This window comes from Macrotis lagotis, chromosome 7 (assembly GCF_037893015.1).
Source record: "Macrotis lagotis isolate mMagLag1 chromosome 7, bilby.v1.9.chrom.fasta, whole genome shotgun sequence".
NCBI classification, from domain to species: Eukaryota; Metazoa; Chordata; class Mammalia; order Peramelemorphia; family Peramelidae; genus Macrotis; species Macrotis lagotis.
In genome coordinates, this window is record NC_133664.1 from 188,161,875 (window position 1) to 188,184,085 (window position 22,211).

Here is a 22,211-nt window from a genome sequence, read left to right on the forward strand (position 1 = left end):
AAAAAGCAGGTTGCTTCCATGAGATTTCTATGCGCATTTTGTGATTTGGGAAGTTTGAATCCAAGGAACCAAACGTTTGTTTCCTTAGTCATATCAAACATAAATTCCAAACCTCTATAATAGCTTCTACAACCTGAAATTCCTTGAAAAATCACCTGGATCATTTGCTTTCATTCTCCCCATTTGGTAGTTGGTATGATTATTTTGTCTTTGAATATTCCTCATAACTACATTTATCTCATCACTGTTTTTCAGGACAAAACAACATTAGAGAGTCTGACCCAGCAACTAGCAGTGAAGCAGAATGAAGAAGGAAAATTCAGCCATGCCATGATGGATTTCAATATGAGTGGAGATTCTGATGGTTAGTAAAAATTATTTGTTCCCAGTAGTAGGCAGTCTACTTATTGCAATCAAATGCAAATTTTTTCCTTTTAAACATCAAGGATCACCTCATTCCTTCATTCCTTATTTCGTGTACTTACAACACATTTTCCAGAGTTTTATATCCATAGCTTTTTTTAATACCTTATAAATGTCTTTTACCAAGAACAAAACTTGATCATGGTATATTTCCAATTATAAAAATGACAAGTTAAAACAAAGAAATGATGTAATGGAAGAAGTATTAGATCGGAAGGCAGGAGTTCTGATTTCTGATACTCACTTTACCATTAACTTACTATATGACCTTAGGCAAATTGTTTCACCTTTTTGAGCCAGTTTCCTCTTCTGTTAAATAAGGATATTTGATTCAATATCCTCTAACTAAAGTCCCCACCAGCTCTATCAGTTTATGAAATAAATGGGTTCATACAAATGAATTTTTGCTGTATTAACAGAGCATCTGCTGTAAATACTAAGTAAAGGCTATCAATCATCAATATTTATCATCAGGAATGTCTCTTGTTTTCTCATTTTGAATGCTCCATTTATATTTCAATACCGTTGTATACTTTCACCAATCAACAAATTCTCATTCTTTTGCCCTAGCTTTCACAGCAGCTATCCAGATTTGTGGTCCCTATAACCCATGTGGAAAACTTTCCACCTTATAACTTCTACCAAAGAATATGAATTTTTTAAGCTATCCAAGGTGACAACTAATCAATTCAGAAACTCCATGAGCTAAGAAAGAAGTCAATTCCTCTTAAACTATACTTAGACTTTAAGTCAGACAAAATTTTGGAACAATCTTCAGATCATACCTGTTGTTGATCTGTTTTGCTTTTTTCTAATCCTACTCTAAAATCAAATCTACACAAACTGAAAATAGAAATCAAGAAATTTTATGGCTGTTTGAGGCAAAAAAAGTTTTCCTTAACTAGTTGTTTCATACATATGTATGTCTTGGGCTTGAATTCATGCATATAATTGACTCATTTCTTAAAAACTATATCTGACTAATATAAACCTGGCTCAAGTATCAAGGGCCTTTTATAGATTTGATTAAACATAGTTAATATTATTATATATTAATTAATATATAGTTTTATGTGGCTATACAGGTATAAGAAAAAGGAAAGGAAGATGTGTGCATAATAATTTTCCAGTAAGAGGCCATTCTAGTTTCATGTGGTTAATTCCAAGGGTCAGAAAGATGATTAGACTCTCTAACCCATTCACCAACATTACTATTAAGAGAATAGATAGTAAATGTTATCTCTGTGCTATTAGAAGGTGAAAGCAAAATTCAATGTACAATTAATGTATATTCTAGTAGAATCTATTTCAAAATATTATATAACTTAACAACTTTCAAGTTGAAAGTGGGTGTTGGAAATGAGAAAGAGGTGGCATACATATGCTTTACCATGGCTACCTAGCTTCTGATCTTTCCCCAGCCTTCTACTCATTAATAAAAGCACCAGTATCCTTGGGATACAAATTCTCAACAACAATAAAGTTTAAGAATGTATTGTTCCTCTAGAGAGAAAAATGTCTACTTGTGATATAGATCTTAACAGACCCTGCCTCATTAACCTTGAAGGTTTAGGGGTGCTAACTAGTCAAATCACATGTGGTTGAGTTCATGCATAATATTGACTGCATTTATGATTGTTTCTTTGGGCAACTTGGCTTTGGCACACATTATAGGAGTTTGTTATTGGGACAGATTATTATTATTATTTTTAATTATCAACATTATTATTCTGCCTAGGATACACAGTTTTTCATAGCCTGAGAATGTTATAACATTCCGTGATCTTGGGGGGTTATGATATTGGGGGCAGTTTAAGATATCAAATTAAGTTAATGCATAGCTTTGGAAGAAATTATTGGTATCTTAGAGTGTTTGATTTGGGGTGAAGCAGAGATAGAGGAGATAGGGGAATGGTTCAAGTCTTTTGCAAAAGTCAAAAAGGAGGGGCGGCTAGGTGGCATAGTGGATAGAGCACTGGCCTTGGAGTCAGGAGTACCCGGGTTCAAATCCAGTCTCAGACATTTAATAATTACCTAGTTGTGTGGCCTTGGGCAAGCCATTTAACCCCATTTACCTTGCAAAACCCCCAAAAAAAAGTCAAAAGGGAAAAATCTTTGAAATTTTTAGCATTTAAAAAGGATACTTGGTATGAAAGAAAAATTCTAAAATGTAGTTGAATTTTCAGTTAATATATCATCAATAATGATGATGATGATAGTTATAATGCTAGACTGGTTCATCACTTTACTCTTCTCTAAGAAGAAATTAATAAATCAACAGCACTTTAAATGGTGATGTATGACAGCACACACAAAGGCCACCAGGATAAAAAGTCACTTTTAAAAGATAAATTTAGTTTTATTACTAAAAAGAACATTACTTATTTTTAATATGGTATGAAAATTTTAAATCATCGAACTACTTTGAGATCTACTTGAATGAATATCAGTTTTAAAACATCAAAAAGATTTTATTTATTTAAAGCAATGGAGTTGAGTGACTTGCCCAAGGTCACACAGCTAGGCAATTATTAAGTATCTAAGACCAGATTGAAATTCAGGTACTCCTGATTCCATGGACCATGCTCTATCCACTGTGCTACCTAGATGCCCCCTTTTTCCCCCTCCTTTAAAAAAATTCATATATGTTTAATATGCCTTCAAACTTTAATGAAATCAGAGTATTTTATGAATATAAACCAAACCAGCTAATATATAAAAAAATGAAAAATTCCTAGTTGACCTGTCTAATTAATAATGGTCCTTTAACCCCCAAATTTTTATTACTAAATGAGTAACTATATTGATCTGCTGGTCTCAGTGAATTTCACTTGTTTCTTTATGGAAAATGTAAATAAATGCAAGTAGTTCATTTATAATTAACCAAAGTACTGGAAGCTACCAAGCTTCACTCTTTATTTTCATTGACCAGTAAAATGGCAGATGTGCTGCATCTGTTGTAAATGTAGTCATTGAGAACCAGTTACATAGTATTTTAAGTACAATTCTGGGTTTCATTCTTTCTCTTCATCACCTAAGTTAGGTAACTTTGGAAGCTGTATTAACTTGTCTGAGACCATTACTGTAATGAGACAGTAACTTAATGCATACTAATATGGAGTATTTTAGTACCTAGAGGAGCTAATGTGACTTCCAAAGGTACCTTTCACAGTAAGGGTGTGAGTTAACACTGGTAAAATTTAGCTTATTGAAGTTCTACCAACTGAGTTACTCTGAAGAAATGCTTATTTTTATACAATTTCTTTGGATTAATTCAACTGATAGGAGGGAAAGCTACTTAAGTGTATAGTTTTATATATTTTAAAGCTATGTTTATGTATTTTGCATATGTAACTATGTGTTAATGCATTTTCTCTTTTCCCTATCACTTTCAGATGTCTATTTCACTTTATAGTCTATCATTACTATGCCATTTTGTGCATTTACAAGCATGTTATTTCAAATAAATAAATGAAACTCAAACACATACTAGAGATGTTTGTTTGTCACTTATTAACTAAGACATCTTGCATTTTGTTTGTGAATTTTCATCTAATGGTAACTATATTTTAAAGAACCCATGCTTAGAAACAAGTTACATGTATTCTTAGGAAATAACAATCTTTTAAGTTCCCCAGAAATTTCCTCTTCCATTATTATGTTTCACTCAAAACTGACTGCATTTGTATTTTTCATGCTAGAAAAAAGGACTTTTAACTTTTTCATTATTTCTAATTCTTTCTAAACACTAATTATGGTTTGCCGACCCCAAACCAAAATTACCATGTCCAACTTAGAGAAGAAATCATACAACATACAATTGTTGAACTAATATAAAAATAAATGGAGGAGTAGCATGAGGTTCATTAAAGGAAGAAATGTGACACTGTGATTCAAAACATAAATATACTGTTTATTAACATGACATGATTAAAACATTCCCAAAACTTTTTTAATAGAGAAGGGTTAATCCTTTAAAAAAGATCTCAAAATTCACTGAAGAAAGTTCCTAAAAGGTGAACTTAAACCTGTAATAATTTTGTGTGTTTGTGTGATTTTGCTTGTTACTTTCTTTTAGGAAGTGCTGGGGTATCAGAGTCCAGAATTTATCGGGAATCCAGAGGGCGTGGGAGCAATGAACCTCACATCAAGCGTCCCATGAATGCTTTTATGGTATGGGCTAAAGATGAACGGAGGAAAATCCTTCAAGCCTTTCCTGATATGCACAATTCCAATATCAGCAAGATACTGGGTAAGAGCTATATTAGTCATAGCTAAAATAAGCATAATTTAATTTGCAGTTTTTTCAATTTGTAGTAAAAAGATTTATAGGTCAGAATAATTCAGGTTCTCTACTAAAATAAAGAGTGTACATAAATACTGGGGTTGTTTTTAGTGATAATATAAATTTGTACAGTAAAAAGAAAATTGTTTCCATAATTAATGTGGTTTTTGTTCAACAATTTTAGTATTTATGTATGTAGAATTGTATATCTACATACAAAATCTACCATTTTTAAAAGAAACGTTGAAGTTAAGACTTCAGTGTAAGTCCTAGGAAAAAGGGAAAGGTTTCTTTTTCACTTCATACTGCTTCCTGTTTCAATGTCCTCTCTATCATCACTATCAATATCATAATAAAATATTACATTATAAACATCATAAACAAGTTCAAATATATTTCTGTATTCTAAGAGCTCATCTTGAAAAGAGAAAATAAATACTATACTGTACCAATAAATTGCTCTTGGAAAATAAATAGTAAATGGTTCCTTTTTCTCAAATGTAATAGGTATTAGTATTTATCTGTTGGTAAGCCATGTTCTTAAATAAGATTCCATTCAACAGACACTGAGCAAATGCTTATATCTTCTATGAATTTATAATCTTTGTCTCTGCATCTGAGTTTAGGGGATTTATATGTATTAATAATATTTTGAGATCTTTAGAGTACAAATTCTTTTTTCTTTGTATAATTATATTGTGCTTCATTAAAAAAAGAATTATGGAAAAATAAATAATACAAACCTAAATTAATATATTCTAAATATATATGTGTGTAGTATGTAAACATATGACATATTTCTAAATTTTTTATAGTATTTTAAAATTAAAATAGCTTTTTGCTGAATTCAAAATTATAAGTTGGAGTGAATATAGGGCTAGATAAAAATAGTCAAGATTTTTTTTTTTAAAGAAAGAATGAGGGGGCAGCTAGGTGGCGCAGTGGATAGAGCACAGGCCCTGAAAGTCAGGAGTACCTAAATTCAAATCCGGCCTCAGACACTTAATTACGTAGCCGTGTGGCCTTGGGAAAGCCACTTTAACCCCATTGCCTTGCAAAAACTAAAAAAAAAAAATGGATTATGCAAGCTACAGTCTAGTGAACTTGACTTCAATTTCTGTCAACACTTCAGAACATTATTAATGTTCTGATTAACATCCAGTAAATAAAACTCATTGAGGATCACAAAGAGCCAGCCTGGCTTCATCAAGAACAATTGTTTCTATTTTAATTTCATTTTCTGGGTTTTTTTTTAAATAGTTACTAAACTTGAGGACAAGATGATTATAAATGTTTCTTTAAGGGGTGTCTAGGTGGCCCAGTGGATAGAGCACCAGCCCTGGAGTCAAGAGTACCTGGGTTCAAATCTGGCCTCAGACACCTAGCTGTGTGGTCTTGGGCAAGCCACTTGACCCCATTGCCTTGCAAAAGCTAAAAAAAAATGTTCCTTTAATTTTAGCTAAATATTTGACAAAATTCCACATTTTCCCATGACAAATATGGAGAAATGTGAGGTAGAAAATCTACATATATATATATATATATATATATATATATATATATCTGTATATACATACATATGGAATCATAATTGGTTGAATCCATACAGAGCCAAAAAGAAGTCATTAATGTTTTAATGTCAGCTTGTAAAGAAAGAGACACAGTCAATTGAGGACCCTGTTGGAATTTATGGGTGATCTCTCTACTTCTTGTATAAAGGAATAGATGGAATGCTTACCTTGTCTGCAGCCAACATAAAGCTAAAAGTGTATCTAAGACAATGAATAACAGTCATTATTCAAAAAAAATCCTTTAAGTTTATAAAGCACAAATATGTAGTGTTACACCTTGCTTCACAAAACCAACTTCACAAGTACCATAAGAGGAAAAGATCAAAATAATGGTTTGTGTGGGAGTTTAGTGGACTACAGGATCAATTTGAGTCAACAAAAGCATATATGAAAGATTATCTTTAGCTTTGGGCACCAAATTTTAGGAAGGGTTGTTAAATTGTAAAGCATATACTAGGTAGGCATTCAAGATTGCAAAGTACTTTATAATCATACTAGATGAGTATTGAGATCATTTCAGTGGGGATGCTTACCCTCAAGAACAGAGTTATGTGGTTGGAATGATAAATATTTTCCAGTATTTGAAGAGCAGTCATACTGAAGAGACACTAAATTTACTATGCTTGGCTCGGGACAAAATTAGAGATATGGTTGAGAGGTGCAAAGAAATCTTGTGTTAAGGAAAAACTTTGTAACATCTAGAGATATCTAATCAAGTGATGATGGCCTACCTCTTGTTGGAGGGTTTCAAAGGCTAATAATCATTTATCTGTTGTGTTATAGAGAGGCTTTTTTTAAAATTCAAGTATAAGCTATACTTTGGTGACATCTGAGATTATGTGATAATTAGAATAAAGGGTTTTAATTAATGAAGCAAAATGATTTTTTGTGAAATATTCCATAATCTCTAAATGAAGCAAGAAAGATAATACTTTTATATGAAAAAAGAGTATACTATAATTAAAGTAGTATAGTTTAGTAATGTCATGTCCCCTTTCATAGAACAAGAAAAGGATATTGCCTAAATTTACTAGTTTTTGAGGGTTGATTAGAAAGATAACATTTATACAGAAAACAGATTAACCAAGGGGACTGTATAAGGGGGATGACCTCAATATTTAGTCCTAAATAAATAAGTCATCTATTGAAATCTACAAGATTATTCTGAGTGAGGGGCTCATTTCATACAGAAAGTACAAAGAGAGCTTGATTGTTTTGGATAACAACCTCCGACAGCACGCTGCTAATTCATTCTGTTTAAAACAGGCGCTTGAGCTGGGTTGACATTTTACGTGGTCTCTGGGGATCCTAGTTGACATTTTAAAGGGCTTCTAAGCATTTTATAATACCCTAAAATCTGGTTTTAATAAGCCATTCTGCTGAAATTGTTAACATAAGGAATCACCTTTTACTGTTTGGCGCTAGATCAGGGGGATATGGGGACATCTTTTTTTGATTAGACATACAGTAGTTGGAGTAAAATGTGCAAATTCATTACAGATCCCATGGAGGTGACAGACAGTGTAGCTCAGTTCAAGCTCTTCCATGTTTTGTTGTCAGCTTTAGAAGGAAAAGGGAACTCTTTAAGACAATGTGAGATGTTTCCTTTATTTTGAACTTCAAATATTATTTTCTGATTTGAACCTTCTTCCTTTGCAATCAAGAGAAATGCCTGAATGTCCTCCTTGATAAACATATTTCAAAGGCCTCCTTTTGATTGCAAAAGACTGATCTTTTGAAATCAGCAGGTCCCTCTTAACTGGCCCAGGATGAGTAACTAGAGACTCCCAGATCAAGTAGGCATTTTCATCTCTTTGTGAGGTATCTAAAATGGATTTTTTTCCACCATCCATTCTTGGTTTGTTTGGAGGGAACTGTACCACAGTTTGTTCAGGGTTCACAGGAATTTTCTTTCTATTGAAAATAGACAGGGCGGCTAGGTGGCATAGTGGGTAAAACACCAGCCTTGGAGTCAGGAGTACCTGGGTTCAAATCTGGTCTCAGACACTTAATAATTGCCTTAGCTGTGTGGCCTTGGGCAAGCCACTTAACCCCATTTGCCTTGCAAAAAAAAAAAACCTAAAAAAAATAGATGGGAATGGGTCAACATTTTTCAAGGGATATTTAGAAAATATGAACTATACCATGACCAAAAATCCCCCAGAAATATGACTAATCTAACAAAAATACACATATACAGTTAGCAAAAATTTACCCCATTGCTGTATAAAATTTTGAAAAACGTCTGTATTGATTTCGTAGTTGTATTTAAAGTACTTTAAAGTCATACCCATAAAAATTCATTTGCTTGGCACCAAGGCAAGTTGTCAATATGGCTGGTTGCCAAGGCTAGATCCTAGAATGCCCAAGAGGTGACAGAGGTAGTACTTGTCATTATCACATAGTTTTGTTATTTTGTTCTCCTGTTTTTTCCTTTCATATAAATTACATCTATATGTATATACAGCGACATGCTTCCTATGTCAAAGGTGCCTGACATTGTTTGCATCATTTCCATCTTCAGTAGTTGATAATGAAAATGTTTTTTATTTACTCAAAAAGTTACATTACTTTAGTTTGCAATTGGAAGACAGAAATTTCTTTATTTATGTCATCATCTCCCTCTTTGTTCTGATTCCTAGTCCAGTAATTTAATAGTCTTGTTTCCTTAGGAAAGTCATGGTTTCTAAAAACCTTTTTCGTCATCTGTAAAAGGGAATCATAAGATCCTCTCTGCTCAACTCACAAATTTACTATGAGAATCTAAAGAAATTTGGGAGAAATAACAACCAATAACTTATGATTTCAAATCTTTTCATTATAATTATTATGTTTCAGTATAGTATGCTTTTCCTACTCTGTTCTGATTAGTTGTATTGCCTCACAGTTCTTCAGTTATTGGATTTATACTCCTTAGGATTCCATTCATATAAAATGTTCTTCATGAATGCTACAGTTCAGTAACATATTTGTGAAGACACTATTGTTATGGATTAATATGCTAATAAATAGATGCCATCAAAGTAACCAAATAAGTTTTGGCTATCATTTAAATAACACACAAACCCCCCTACTTTATTGATTAGAATGATTTGTTTTATTGTATACAGACCAAGGAAATCTACTCTGATATGAAAATATCCATATAAAAAACAGCAACAACAACAAAATCAAAACTATTTTCTAGATATTCAGTGTTAAATACATCAAAATATATTTTTTCTATTTGATATTGCTCATAAAATATCCCAATGATAATCATTTTTTTTATTTTCATAAGTATTAGACTTCTTAAGCAAAACACATTTCTTTACAATATGACAAATGCTATTTATAACAAGAAAAATCAAAGGAAAGAACATGCTGAAATGATGATACTTTGAAGCTTCCTTAAAGAACTTAGAATAAAACATTAAGTACCAGTATATTCTAATGGAGTAAACATAGACCAGACTGTCAGAAAATCTTGAATTCTTGCCATTGTATCAACAATGTCTTTTGAAAAATAATCATTTCACATTTATAAAGTGGAGATAATAGGACCATGAGAGATGTTCAAAAGAGCATATATCCAATCCAGAAAGGAAATTAACATAATAGACATTTACTACCACTAATAATTCAATTCAGCAAGCATTCATGGTGCACTGACTATGTTACTGGTAATATACTAGGGATGCAAGAACAAAAAAAAAGCAAAAATTCTTTGTACTTAAAGAATTTACATTCCAAAGAAACAGATAAAGATAAGAACATACAAGATACATACAGAGCAAACACAAAATTTCTTTTGAAGAGGTATGGAGAAAGCACTTTGATTCTTGAGTTGAGGTTTGGAGGAAAGTAGCTTGTGCAGAAGGACAAAGGCAGGAAACAGTGTCATGTTAGGGAAAGAAATGAGGCCAATGTGGTTGGAAAATACCTTGCTTGAGATGGAGTAAAGTGAAATAATAATCAATAGAAAATTAATTCTCCTGGGAAAGACAACAAACACAAAAACCCCTAATGAGTTTGCAAATTATGGAATTAGAAGTGTAATTAAATATAAAGTATTCTGCAGAATATTATAAAGTTTATAAAACTTGCTTTATAGCAAAATTGTGAAGTAGATAGAAACAGCATTATCTATCCTTTTTTTTAGCAGAGGAACTTTTAAACAGGTTTATTTAACTTTCCCATGAGCACACAGGTAATAAGTGTCAGTCAGAACTTGAATGCAATACTGATTCCGGCTCAAGAAGTTCTGTGATATCCATATTCAATTTTTAAACTTATAATTTCTTTAACTTTTCTATCTGTTATTAAAGATTAAATTTTGGAAGTCCTGTTTACTACTTAAGTAAAGAAATTTTTCAATACATACTTTTAATTAAAAATACAAAATATCTTACATATCAAATATATCCATATTTGTAATGGATATATTCATTTTTCATGCCAGGTGACTAAGATTTGCATAGGACACAGGATAAATTGTATGTATTTTGTTTCCTAATCTTCCATTCTGGAGCCACATGTCATAGGCTAACACTATATAAAGAAGTGTTTGTGCTCCAAAATTTACAGTGGATTGTCAACTTCTCTAACTGGTTTATCCAGCAAGAATAAGAATGTGGAATTTCTGTATCACATAGAAAAATCCTAAAAAAATATACAATGCGCGCATACACACGCACACACACACACACACACACACACACACACACACACACACTCTCTCTCTCTCTAACCACCATTTTAATGAAATATGCCTACTCTTCTTTCTCAAAGTTCTGGTTCTGTATTATGTTTCCATGAGTACAAGCTCTGGCAAGCTCTGAGGTGGTTGGGAATACTTTGAGTATGCAACCAGCAACAGAACTTTCTTCTCATTAGTAGTCTGGTCACTAGCTGGTTATTTCTTTGGCTATGGTAATGCATGAAATATTTTTAAAAAATGCCTCTTCATGAAGAAGCATTGCATGGATCAGACATACATGGATAAGTTGTGACTTATTGGAAAATTATGAGCTATTGAATTGTTAGATTATGCCTACCTTAAAAATTCCATTTATTCATTCATTTATAAATGTATATTTATTATTATATATTTATATATAATAATATATTTATTTAGGTATAATAAGATATACTTATAGAAAACCAAAATCATATTTGCGTATGATATTATATGTAAATATATAATATTTTATGCATAAATATGCATTTATTGTTCTATAAATATATGCATTGAATAAATATACGTGATATATTTACAAAGCAATGATTAAATACAAAATGAGAGAAAGGAACACGCTTATGACATTTGTGTGTACAAGCATTGTTGGGGGGGTTAGTCTTTTTTCAATCATGACCCTATTTGGGGTTTTGGGGGCAAAATCACTGAAGGGGTTTGCCATTTCCTTCTCCAGATATATAACTTTAATAGTTTTATAATAAATTTTGAATTAAAATTTTAATTTGAGCTAACCTACAATAATAGAGAAAGGGACTGCACCTGTGATGTCATGGGCATAAAGAATTTCCAAATAAAATCTCCCTTCAGGTGGCAGCAGTGGGAGTTCTCATCTCTGGAAGACTAATCCCAGTTCCTTGGTGCCTTTGTTGAGGTCACAGATATACTAGGTCAATCAGAAATCATGCTCTTTTCTTCCTTCACCCTTCTCCCTCCAATTCTAGTTTGAGTAAAGCAAACAAAAAAAAAATTAAATTTCTTGGAAGTTTTTACTGTTCATTGTTAAATCATTTCAATAAATTTTCTAATGCAAGTTATAGACCTTGATACAACTGATATTGTTATTGTTTATATTATAGTTCATATGGGGGAATCAACTCTATCTGTAAGTGAGTGGTGTGACCCTGCACAAATCTGAAAAAGCCCATTTAGGGTATTTAAAACTATTTAGGTATATTAGCTCTGAGAAGATAAACAGAAGGATAGCCCTATCCACCTAAGAACTAATACTGTTGCCTTTTGTTGACTTCCAGAGTCATCAAAGCAAAGTTCATAAAGCTTATTTATTTTGCTTATCTCATGTGATAAGTAACTTCACTTTGTATTGCTAATAGCCATCCTTTCAAAGTACCTCTTTGTAAATGGGTACATTTAGAGTAGGTAATATGATCTGAAGCCATGGAGGAAAAGCAAAACACAAAATATTCTTTACTATAATTTCATGTTAGAAATACATCCACCTTTTGTTATATACATACATGTACATGTTCAGATATGTGTTATTTAGATTTATAGATATACATGGTTCTGATTCAGGGTGGGGGGGAATAAAGAGCACAAAGCCAAGTCTCATAGCATAAAAGCCTATACCTGAAAGAGGCTGCATTTATTTTATTCTTTCTTCAATTAAAAAACTCAAGTAACTTAAATAACATAACATTTGGATTTATTGTTTTCATATCAGCAATTGTTATCGTATCAGCAATACAAATCCTGATGGTCAGGTCATATTATCTGGATATTTAATTCTAAATTATTAACATCTCATATCCAATTCAACCATTGAATGTTCTCAAGATGAGTACAAAAAAAATCTTTACAAATACCAATCTATGGAACACTCTTGCAATAGGTCTATTTTGGAATTTTTTCATGCTATGATCTTAATATTTTGAAATGTTATAGTTGTTAAGGGTTTACACAAATTTAGTAGACTATTGGATTCATCTCAGACATTCTTCTAATCAAACCTTCCACAAAATCAAACAAACAAAAACAAGGAAAAATGTTTTAACTGAAATAATGAATTGTAAAGTATTCTTTGTAGTGACAAAGAACTAGAAACAAAGTTAAATATCCATCAGTTTGGGAATGACTAAAAAAAAACCTAGTATATGAATGCAGAATTTTTGTGCAGCAAAACAGTAAACAAACTTTTATAAAAGTCACAATTCAAGTTTAGGTTCTGTTCCATACTAAAGTGGGGAAGATATTATTTAAATAATTATTGTACAATAATTTTGCTATTCCCATAGAACTGCTCACTACAGTTTAGACATGAATATAAGCAACTAGCTCACTGCCTATGAATCTATAGAAAATAAGGTTACAGGAAGGGAGGAAATGCAATCTACTGTATTTCCTTATTAATCCGATTTGCCTTGGAATGTGTTAAAATCTTTCTGTCAAATTTAAATATAAAATGTGAACCCTTGGTTTTATCCTTACTTAATGAAGGCAGCACTTGTATTATAAGCATGTTTATTCACCTCAAGTAAAACAGATGTTTCATACAAATTCAGTCATGACATATAACTAATTCAAAACTTAAAACTCATTACTGTCAGCAATTTTTTTAAAAAATAGGAAGATATGTTTGAACTTAGAACAAAAAATAAGCAGAACTATAATGATATACACATAATGATTAAAATAATGAAAAGGAAAAGAAAACTAAAGGAAAGCTTTAATAACTGACAAACCATTGATGGTTCTAGAGAATATATAACAAAATTTCTCTTTTCACAGAAGAGATATAAAAGGCTACTGGGAAAGAATCTTTTCTCTTACAAATTCATCTTCTCATAGTTGAGTTTTTATAAAGTTAGACTTTGCAGTGTTCTAATATTTCTTAGGATTTTTTCCTAAGTACCTGATACAGAAATTCCAATTTCTCATTCTTGTTGGATAACCCAATTAGAGAAGTTAAAAATCCAATGTAAATTTGCTTTAGCCTCCTGGATAAATCCAATTCCCAACATATCCTACAATTTTATATCTCCTTACCTTTGATTAAACCATTCCTTATACCTTATGTGTTTGTCCTTGTACCATATTTCCCTCTTACCTTCAAGATCAACAAAAATTTTTTCTATAAAATAGTGTATTATTACCACAGGTAAATAAAAAATGAAGTCTCCTTTATCTGTTTTGTACCCTTATTTATTATATTCTGCTTTGTCTTTTGTTTATTTTGTACATGCCATTTCTTTCCTTGCTAGAATGAAAGCTTCTGTTTTTATATTTTTTTGTTTATTAAAGGCAATGGGATTAAGTGACTTGCCCAAGGTCACACAGCTAGGTAATTATTAAGTGTCTGAGTTTGGATTTGAACTCAGGTCCTCCTGTTTCCATTGCTGGTGCTTTATACATTGTGCCACCTAACTGCCCCTTGGAAGCTTCCTGAAAGCAGGGATCACAATTTATTCCTCCTTGTATCCTTCTTAGTCTAAAACAGTCAATAAACTGAAGAGCATAGATGAATGAAGGTATAACTAGTTCTTTGAAGTTTTATTCAATCAAAACACACAATCAAACATAAGATGATTTTTTACATTATATCAGAATTTAGTGTCACATTGAAGAATATTTCTATTTAAATTAATAATGTTTTTTGCTGGGAAATTTGATTTAATTACTGATGTGAAATTAAAAACAATAAAGTACTGTCATTTCTGCGGCTTCCCATGATCTATAGCAAAGCCTGTCTTCTTAAAGTAGTAGGATTCTCATTCTATGTCTATAACAGACTCATTTATTAATACCTATATTTCTACCTTTTTTATCAGTGCTTTTTCTTTTTAGGATATTTTGAGATGCCTAAGGTAGAATGCTAACTCTACTTTTTTTTAATAGGCTCTCGCTGGAAAGCAATGACAAACCTAGAAAAACAGCCATACTATGAAGAACAGGCTCGACTTAGCAAGCAACACCTGGAGAAATATCCTGACTATAAGTATAAGCCCAGGCCAAAGCGAACCTGTCTTGTAGATGGAAAAAAATTGAGGATTGGTGAATATAAAGCAATTATGCGGAACAGACGTCAGGAGATGAGGCAATATTTTAATGTTGGGTATGGACCATTCATTATTTTTTTCTTCTATATTAGGAAAAATCTCTTAGTAACTTGCTTAGTAACAACATACCATTTTAACATGAGTTAAGTGGAAAACCTAAGTACAAGGCTATTCAATAACTGCCAGTCAGGTACTCTAGAGATGATGAAAAGCATTATAATTACTCCATGGGTTACATGGAGTAATGGATAGGGAACTGTTCTTGAAGTCAGGGGTACCTGAATTCAAGTCCTGCCTCTGATATATATACTGGCCATGTGAAAAAGTGCACATCTTAATGTTTTTTAGTTCCTAGCACAATATCATACATGTAACAGTCATACATAAATGAATGAGCTGAGTATATGGTTATTCCTTAGCCATCTTTACTGTAAATCTCCTTGTCCCTTTTATTACAGTTGCCCTCAGAATCTAATGTTCCATTATCAATTTGGGGTTCTTTTCACTTTCCTCTTAATCATATTTATGTCAATAAAAATTCTTTCACCTCTAGATTTGAATAGTATCATAGAGTAGATTGAAGACCTTCTTGGTCTCCCTGACCATAGGCTTAGAAAAGATAGGGGGAAATTGCTATAAGAGGATATATAATTATATGGTAATAATACTATTGAAAGTCATTTGCTTGATGTCAGATACTAATGACCAAAATAATATTGTTGACATGAGTAAGTTTATCACAACTCTTGAAGTATCCAAAATCTCCTTTTTATATATTCCAAATATAGGCAACAAGCACAGATCCCAATTGCTACTGCTGGTGTTGTATATCCTGGAGCCATTGCCATGGCAGGAATGCCCTCCCCTCATCTGCCCTCTGAGCATTCAAGTGTATCCAGCAGCCCAGAACCTGGGATGCCTGTGATCCAAAGCACTTATGGTGTAAAAGGAGAGGAGCCACATATCAAGGAAGAGATGCAAGCTGATGATATCAATGGAGAAATCTATGATGAGTACGATGAAGAAGAGGATGACCCAGATGTGGACTATGGAAGTGACAGTGAAAACCATATTGCTGGGCAAGCCAACTGATAAAAATCAATTGTTGTGACCTTAAGAGGACCTAAGAAGCCCCAGCTGGTTCATCCTTACCAGTGGCCAAGCACATTAACTTTCTCATACACTGACTGTTATTTTAACTGTTAGTCTTAACTAGTTGGGACATCAGCTGACTAATAGACCTCAGCCTGCATCAAAAGGCTTTGGAAGGAGAAAAAATAAAACAGCAACAATATCAACAACAAGAGATTGAAATAAGCTATGGGTAAAATAATGCCAGTAATTCAGCTGCTATATCCAAGCACTGAAGTCTTACCCGTCAACTCTTTTTTTTTTTAAATAAACTTTATGGCTGTTTGTTCTACAATGTTCTAGAAATTCTCACTCAGGTACACAGTGCCAACAAGTGGCTTGTGAATGTGTTTTGTTGTTTTGTGCTACAGTTTAAAAAAAATAATAATTTTTTTTGTTTTTGTTTTGGTAATGCACCTGACAGAAAAAAGAAAGATAAACTTCTCTTGACTCCCTTCCACTGTCTCCATCTCTATACCTTTGCATATTTTAGGGGTGGAAGTATATGAGAGGGGAAGAGGGAAAGAGAGCCTGTTTTTTTTTTTAATTTTTATTTTTCTGCCATCTGACACCCAATAGGCAATTATTTTCTTCATTGAGGACTTGGTTCGTCTATTGCACACCACACTGCATCTTTGAGCATATTTGAGCAAGTGCCAAATTTGTACTGAAGTGTTGAACTAGTTCATTTTTTTTGTTTTCTGTTCTTTTTCATTTAGGACAGTGTTATGTCTTAGACAATCCCTTAAAGAACCTAATATACCAGCAGCTGGTGAGATTTGAATTTTTTTTTCTTTTTTGGAAACTGTAGGTGCCGTTCTCAGGTGAAAAGAGAGAGAGAGAGAGAAAGAGACGTAAAAAAATTTAGAGAAAAATATTTTCTGACCTTGGATTTTTTGTGTGTATGTGTGTATGTTTATGGTACTAATAAGAATAATATTGGACCATTGTGAGTAAAACCCACATCTGGGGATGAAATCCCACATCCTCTAAGTGACTGGTCTGGAAGTAACTTTGACCTTTAATTTGCACTTCAAATGACAACTTAACTTAATCAAGTATGGGGCTCAGAAATTGTTTTTAAACTTCTAATATTATCTTCATTGGATGGATTTGGTGGTCCTATTTAACAGAAGTGTGCATGTATAAAGCGGAAGCCACTAACAATATACAACCTGTTTGCAGATGCCTTTTTCCCTTTGATGATTAGTTTCACTAACCTTTGGCTATTTGAAGGTTTTATTTTGTTTCATTTTGTTTTTCCTAAGATACTTTGGCCTGTAAAATTATGCTTCACATTGAGTAAGTATGGCCTTCTGGCAGAAATTGAGTAAGCATTTTTCTTCAACATTCCATTCCACTCTAACCAGGAATTGGATCTGTTTTTTTTTTATAAGGTGCTGTTGTTAAATTTCCCCCTCCCCATTTTTCTTTGTGATGAGATGAGAGTCTCTTTGTATTTCGTGATGGTGAAAATAACAATCATTTCACATAGTAGACAGCAGGATTCAATTAAAAAACAACTACAGCCAAAGTAAATTGATAATATCTGAGCTCAAGCCACCATTGTCTGCTGAACTTGCCTTTGCTAAAAACATCCTGAAGACATTCTCCTGAGGCAGGGTGTGCACATAGAAGAGACTACAGGTGATGAGTATTTTGTTTATTTTTTGCTTGCCAAAGGGCCATTGAAAGTGTGAGGCCTTTGCAAATAAATGCAGACCTTCCAAGGAAATTGCCAACAATGGTCATGAAACAATATACCAACCAGTAATTTGGATGTGCGATGCTATTCACTCCATCTTTTTACTCAACCCCACCACTCCCTGACCTGCCCACCACCCCCACCAATTTGGATTTATACCTCTGAATAGGAACAAAACATCCTTTTCATTTTTCTCTCTCTCAAAAGACTTGCTCTGGGGTTCTGCTTGGAGGAGCTATTCATATCCTGCATGTCAGAGATTTTGTTTCCTTTGTTTTTCTGTTTGTATTTGATGACTGTATATTTCAGTTGAACTGCCTCTTCTTGCTAGTGTTGTGATGATGATAATAATAATGGTCAGCTGTTCCCAGATTAGTAAATTATGTATAATTTATTTTATTTCCCCTATTCTATTTTATTCTATTCTGAATTGGAAATGCAGCCAACAAAGCTGTTAAGATATTTAAAACTAATTTCCCTTCTCCAACTTTTTACATATATAGTACAAAAAAACTATATATATATATAAATATATAAAATATATATACAAAAAACTCACTTATCCCAACATCTTTTTTCCCTCCCTTTTAAAAAAATTTGGCCTCAGCGATGTCAAGTTCTGATGTTTATTATGAAGGAGTGAATTAATGGGAGTGTTGTGTTCAATCTTAATTAACTTCTGCTCTCTCATCACTCATTTTAGTTATTTAATTACCACAGTCATCTAGAGCCAATTTTTTGTTTTGTTTTGTTTCTTTTTTTTAAGCACTCTGTTTGGATAAGAAAAAACTAGACACTTGTTTTTATATCATTATTAAGTACAATGTGAAAACAGATTTTAAAAAATTTGTTCTCTGTCTTTGTGAACAAATTATTTCTGACTTATGTGGGTTCACCTCTCACGTTTGCTGGATGCTTATTTTCCACCATGTTATAAATATGCTTTGTTTTAATTTTGTGACTTTGGGCTACAAGAATACTTTGTTTTAGCTCCAGGTAGGTGCCACCAAGGCATTCATGGTTAGAGCCAATTGTGACACCCTTATTAATAGATAACAAAAAATTTTCCCACCCAAGGGAGAAGACCACATCCTCTGTTCTGAGTTGTTGTACATTGTGAACTTTAACAAAACTTTAAACTCAGACATAAATTTTATTAAATTAGATAAGTCCTAGAAAGACTAAGCAAATGTGGTCTGGAGCATAAAGCAAGCCAGGAGCCCTATATCATATTCCTCAGCTCTGCCATTTAACTGGATGGTACTCTGTGTTCTAGTTTTCCCATATTTAAAAAAATTCATGCTAATTTATGAAATGATTTAAAGTTTATAGGTGAAAAGTCATAACTTACTATGTTAACTCATTGCTTTTTCTACATTTGATTAGTTGACAATATTTTAATGTCATAAAGTCTTTTTTTTTCCTCCCTGCTTTTGTTTCTACACCATGGTACCCATGATAGTTCAAGCTGGAGGAAAAGAAGGTAGTTTTCATCTAAAACAGAGAACAAAGGTATTAGTCTATATCTTAGTTAATCTGACATCTCTCTTGATCCCTTCCACTACTCCCCTTGTGTCTGTACACACTCCTCCCAAACACAGCAGTTCAATGTAATATATTTGGTGAATATTTAAGAGACAAGCAATGGAGAAAGTGGATTAAAGTTGCTTATATTTAAGCTGTTAATAATTTGGCTAGTTACCTCAATAGAATGAAATATAAACCTTTTTCTCAATACATTCATGCCTTAAGTTAATCAAATAAATTTTAAGTACATTTAGCATCTGCATTAACAGCAATGTAATCAGACCCCAAAAAGAACTCCATTGTTCTAGTATATAATTAGTTTGGTAACCAAATACTCTTACAAACAATAAATATGAAAGAATGTCCTTCTTTTATGATATGAATTCAAAGATTTGTTTTATTCATATAAAATTTTTCTTAAATCATTCTTTGAAAGTAAATTGTCTTTAATTTTTTTAACATTTCACTTTCAGAAGTTTTTTTTTCTTAATCCAAAGACATGAGCAGTTATTTGTCCCTGAGAAAACCTCTCATATCACATTTTAAATATAAAAATAGTTATACTTTCACCCCTTGTACTAGGTGGATTGTCCACTTGTAACTAAATAATTACATACTGTATTCACATGTGTAGATTTATGAAATATTGATCTACCAAGTTACTGACAGAAAAGTATGGTTTTTCAAGAAAAAATAAGTTCACTTAAAGTGGATTCAAGTAGCTCCTTATCTTATAGGGCATGGGTATTTGTTTAGCTTGGCTTCTAGAGTATTTACATTTAAAAATTTTCTTCTGTCAGTTTCACAGACTGAAGATGATGTCATGTTGGGTTTTCTACTGATTGATTTCTATCCTCCCCCAGTGTTTCTGTCACTGGTTCACTAAAACAGTATTTATATAGCTCCATTGGCTCTAAAGCTCTTAGTCCTTCTTACAGTTTGAATTTTACAAGTGAAAAGGAAAAGAAGAGAGACAATCAAATGCCTGGAGCTTAAAACAAAGTATGTGCAACCTACCATCTCACTTGAAATTTAATAAGAGAAATAATTATGTAAATATAACATAGAGTTATAGATTTATATTTTGTTCATAACACATAGTGTAATATAAGTTGTATATTTTCATGTTTTTGGTTTTATGTTATCATTCATGCCACAATAAAAAAGAAAATCAGAGTTTATGTACTCTTAAAAAAAAGATGTGGGTTGCCACCATCCTGTTTTTGTTTGTTTTTGTTTTTTGTTTTTTTTTGCATTCCCCTTTTTCAGTATTACTGCCCTAAAAGGCACCAATAAAAACAGCAAATGTGTTCTTTACCTATTACACTGTGTTTCTTTTTCCCAATTCTTATTATAGAACTGTGATCTTTAGTCATATTGTCAAAAAAAAAAACCCAAACAAAACAGGGAATGATCTTTTTTTGTTTTCAATGTAAATAATCACTGTTATTAATTCTCAAATACTAAAAATACCATGACTGAAAGGATCTGATTGTTATGGTATGTGGGTCCACCAGTATATTACTTAAACATAATCACTTTCATATTTTCATTTTAAAAATTAAGATAACAGGCTGAAAGAACAGTATAAAGTTGACTTCTTCAAATGGAAAAATGACTATTTTCTGTGAGATTTTACTACCAATATTTTGGTTTTGATCTGAGAACTGAGTGTTTAATTCTTAGAACTAGACAATATTATTAGAAATACAGCCAAATCCCATTGTAAAACATCACTATGCCACAAATTTTGATTATATTGTCAAATTAAGTAATGTCTCTTTTTTTGCCCTGCCAGTTCTTGTGCATCTCTCATATCCTACAACTTATAAAGTGTTGAACATGGTTTTTAATCTTGATTTCTTGATGCACATTCAATTCTGTCCAGTTAATTAAGTGCCTACCACTGCCTCCACCCAAGTTCAGGTCCTCATCAATGTTCAGATGGGTTACTGTAATAGTTTATTAAAAGGTCTAGTTCCATTTTTAATTCATTCTTACTCTTTCTAACACACTGTTCAAATAAAATAATTACCCTCCTCAAAAAAATTCACATTACTTATGGCACATAAATTTCTATATTTATGATGATCTGCAATCAACCTACCATTCTCTTTTCACCTCAAACACTAAAAATTCCAGTTAAATTACTCACTGTTCCATATTCATGCCCTCAGCTTTCTTGAAGGTTTAGCTGAGAAGCCACCTCCTACTGGAAGTCTTTCATGATTCCAACTTTGTTAATTCAGTCTTCCTCAAATTTTCATGTGTATATTTATCTATTTTCATACTATATTTCACTCAGCAAACTGTAAGCTATTTCAGATCAGACTGTAAGACTATTTCAGATTTTAGCTCTGTACTTCCAATACCATGCATAATACCTTACACAGAATAGGTATTTAATAAATATTCACTGGGTTAAATTTAAAATATTTATGATATGTAGGCATAAAACTTCTGAGTAGTCTGCCGGATTTGATTTCTTTTATTTCTCAAACATAAGTCATTTATCCCAAACTATTTTTAATACCATTTCCTTTATATCAAACTTTGAATTTTTTGAGTATCAGAAGTATATATTGACTTGTTTTGGAGGATCTAGTCTAATTTATTGTTGAATTTTTTTGTCTCTTCCTTCTTCTACAACAGATTTTGATACATAAGGTTATTGTGCAGATCAAATGAAAGCAAACATAAAAATGCTTTGAAAAAGCATTTATATAAATGCTATTACTATAATTATTGTAAGCTGGTTACCTTCCTAATTGTCTTTTTTACTTTTGTTAATCTTTGGTACAGCAAGATAAGCTTGCCA

The 22,211-nt window shown here is 32.3% G+C and overlaps 1 protein-coding gene across 19 annotated transcripts in view; it reads left to right on the forward strand.

The window, feature by feature from the left end:
• SOX5 (SRY-box transcription factor 5) overlaps nt 1–20,717 on the forward strand; it is a 1,270,393-nt gene extending 1,249,676 nt beyond the window's left edge. For all 19 annotated transcript variants that reach the window (XM_074194255.1, XM_074194256.1, XM_074194251.1 and 16 more), the window contains 4 exons: nt 256–364; nt 4,502–4,675; nt 14,870–15,086; nt 15,819–20,717. In XM_074194255.1, coding sequence (XP_074050356.1) covers nt 256–364; nt 4,502–4,675; nt 14,870–15,086; nt 15,819–16,122 — 804 coding nt within the window. In that variant the 3' untranslated portion in view covers nt 16,123–20,717. The remainder of the gene's footprint in view (nt 1–255; nt 365–4,501; nt 4,676–14,869; nt 15,087–15,818) is intronic.
• Nucleotides 20,718–22,211: the final 1,494 nt, after the last annotated feature.